The sequence below is a fragment of the Montipora foliosa genome, chromosome 9, assembly GCF_036669935.1.
Source record: "Montipora foliosa isolate CH-2021 chromosome 9, ASM3666993v2, whole genome shotgun sequence".
In the NCBI taxonomy this organism is placed as follows: Eukaryota; Metazoa; Cnidaria; class Anthozoa; order Scleractinia; family Acroporidae; genus Montipora; species Montipora foliosa.
In genome coordinates this window covers 31,458,182-31,460,681 of record NC_090877.1, presented here as the reverse complement: position 1 = coordinate 31,460,681, position 2,500 = coordinate 31,458,182, and the positions used below count along the sequence as shown (strand labels likewise).

Sequence of the window (2,500 nt, the reverse complement as noted above, 5' to 3'; positions counted from 1 at the left end):
GAAAAGATAGTGACAGCTTTTATAGAAAACATTACGTTAGTTAATCCAAAACAGACTCAGCTTGCCCGTGATGATTCTTTTACAAATTTTAAGCTTTTGAGTTGGTTGACAAACCCTGGCAAGAACTACACAATTTGACTGAAAATGTGAATTTATTTCAAGACTTGAAAAAATTTGGTACTGTTTACTAAACGGACATAAAAACAGACTGTGTACCAATGCTGCAGTGATATCAGACACACACACGCACTTATCACTCCGACACTGATTAAATTAAAAAAAAAATCTGAGCGTCCTTAAAACGAAAGATAGACCTCTGTCGCTTCAGCAGAAGTATCAATCGACATGATATTTCCATTCTGTCATAGTTCATAGTGACATGAATGTCATCATTGTTGAACGGCACTTATGCTTTATGAGTTCTCGTTTGATCACCGTTCGATTCTCAAGGTGGAGTTACAGTGAAAATGGAAGTGCGCACTCCTTGTATTTCATGCATTTCGCACTAGTACAGTATGCTGGCCGTATGTTTGAGAATCGACGCGGTTTCACGGTTAACACTTTGATTAGGGTACATTGTAAGTTCTGTGTCGCCCGGCTGAACGTGCTCTCGTGATTTGTTTTCACTGCGTGCCCACTTTATTCCGAGTAGGTGTCTGCATATTAAGGATCATCAAAATCAATGCCTAACGATAAGAAGAGTAATGCCGGTTTGATTTTCATACCTTTAGTCCTGCCTGCTGCCGATCGATTTCTGTATCCTTTCTTAAAAGAATGTGGGTGACCCAGTTGTGTGAGTTTACTGTCAAAAATGGTTGACAAGTTTTGTGAAGAGCTCAAATTCCCACAAATAACGCAAATAATTTGGATTTCTCGTCAGATCCATTCGTTATGAATCTTAGACTGACTAAGTGGCTCGGTTTAGATCTGCGAAGGCTTTTAGCAAACCACTCGATTAACAAATCGAAGGTTTGGGCCAACATCTACCACGAACAAACTACGGTCCGTTGTCGGCCATGGTTTATTGACAGAAAAACCTCGAACGGTACATGTGACACGCGTTCTCAACCCCAGCTGCAATGCCCGCCACAACAAGACGACACCCGGCACTAAATTCCCTCGCTGGATTCGATGACCAAACATGTGTAGAGAACAATCTAAGTGACCCCATTAGTGACCTGGTTTTTCACTTTGATTTACGGCGCGAGTTTATTTGGGGGAAAAAATCCCGTGGAAAAAATCTTAATGCAAACCGTCGAAAGAGTGCATTACATGTACTAAAGAGGAATGAATTTAGTTGAGGACGGCGGGGCTGCATATCTTTGAAAAGACAATTTGAGGCCAGATAAGGCCTGGCCTGCATATTAAAAAAATAATACTAAAAAAATAAATAATAAGAAGAATAAAGGGAAACAAGAAATTTTGCAGCCTTCCTTCATATCATCAAAACGGGCAAAAACTTTTAACTTTCCACTGACTGACCTTCCCTACCCCATCCTCCTGCTAAAGGTCTATCCTATCCAAAGGCAGGGAAAATAATATCTATTCACGACTCTCTAATCCATAAAGAAGCATCGAAATAATGTTGTCATTGGTCTCAATCAATTTGGAACAGTATAATTGGAGTTGTTAAATATTACCCTGGAAGCTCCACTCAACCGGAAGTGGTTTTCAGGGAGGTCCTGCATCTCATGGCTGAGGGTTGCATTGCTGCATTGCTGCATTACCCAAGCCAAAATTATGTTATTTTCATTCGTTTTACTTTCACACCAGAGTGACCCTACTCTTTGCACACTAACCCTAAAATTCCCATTCATTGCCCTTGCATGCTTACTCCCTCTCTTCCTCAAACGTCTACTCAACTAAACAGCATTGCAACAGGGAAGCTGGCCACTTCCTATTTCACTTCAAACAGCAAAACAATCACGTATGATCACGGATGGGTAATGACGGAAAGTAATGTGAAGGAGAAGTAAAATGTTAACATCAGGGTGCTAAAGAACGATTGTGACTGAGAAACAAAATCTCCTTACGGTGACTAAAATACAGCAAACAAATTAAGGAACTTAAACTGTATGGTGATATGATCAACAGGTGTAAAGAATCCACAGTAACATTAACATGCCAGCAGGCTCTTCATAGCAGCATCGGATTCAGAAATAAGGGTATTTTTTTCAAAGTTCCAAAATACCTTTTAATTGAGGATACATAATGAAAAGGTTGGTAGTGCAAGTCGAATGTACAAAAGTGAAGTAACATTTGCAATATTAATATCGAAATAAATTTAATTTGATGCAAAACAACGGAGCTGAACATCAGTCTGCTATGAATTGTAAATATCACTTTCTCTTTCATATTAAGAATACACAGACTGTGGCTCGATTTTCACTACACATCCCAGTAATTCAGTCAAAAGCTTCTCGGTGAATCCCACAAGAAAATAGAACTTGACAATATCCAGCTCTTTGGAGACCAAGAACACAAGACTGATCCGATTTGC

General features: G+C 39.6%; 2 protein-coding genes across 3 annotated transcripts in view; both read right to left on the bottom strand.

Moving 5' to 3' along the window:
- LOC137972047 (uncharacterized) overlaps window positions 1-1,631 on the bottom strand; it is a 15,517-nt gene extending 13,886 nt beyond the window's left edge. Inside the window, exon 1 of one of the 2 annotated variants that reach the window (XM_068818854.1) lies at window positions 1,483-1,631. The gene's annotated coding sequence lies outside the window, so the exon portion shown is untranslated. Of the gene's footprint in view, window positions 1-725; window positions 1,049-1,482 lie in introns of those variants that run through there. The other variant, XM_068818853.1, reaches the window with a different exon arrangement.
- Window positions 1,483-2,500, bottom strand: part of LOC137972048 (small ribosomal subunit protein uS3mA-like) — a 7,677-nt gene continuing 6,659 nt past the window's right edge. The window contains exon 3 of the mRNA XM_068818855.1: window positions 1,483-2,500. This exon is cut by the window's right edge and continues 119 nt beyond it. Coding sequence (XP_068674956.1) covers window positions 2,357-2,500 — 144 coding nt within the window. The 3' untranslated portion in view covers window positions 1,483-2,356.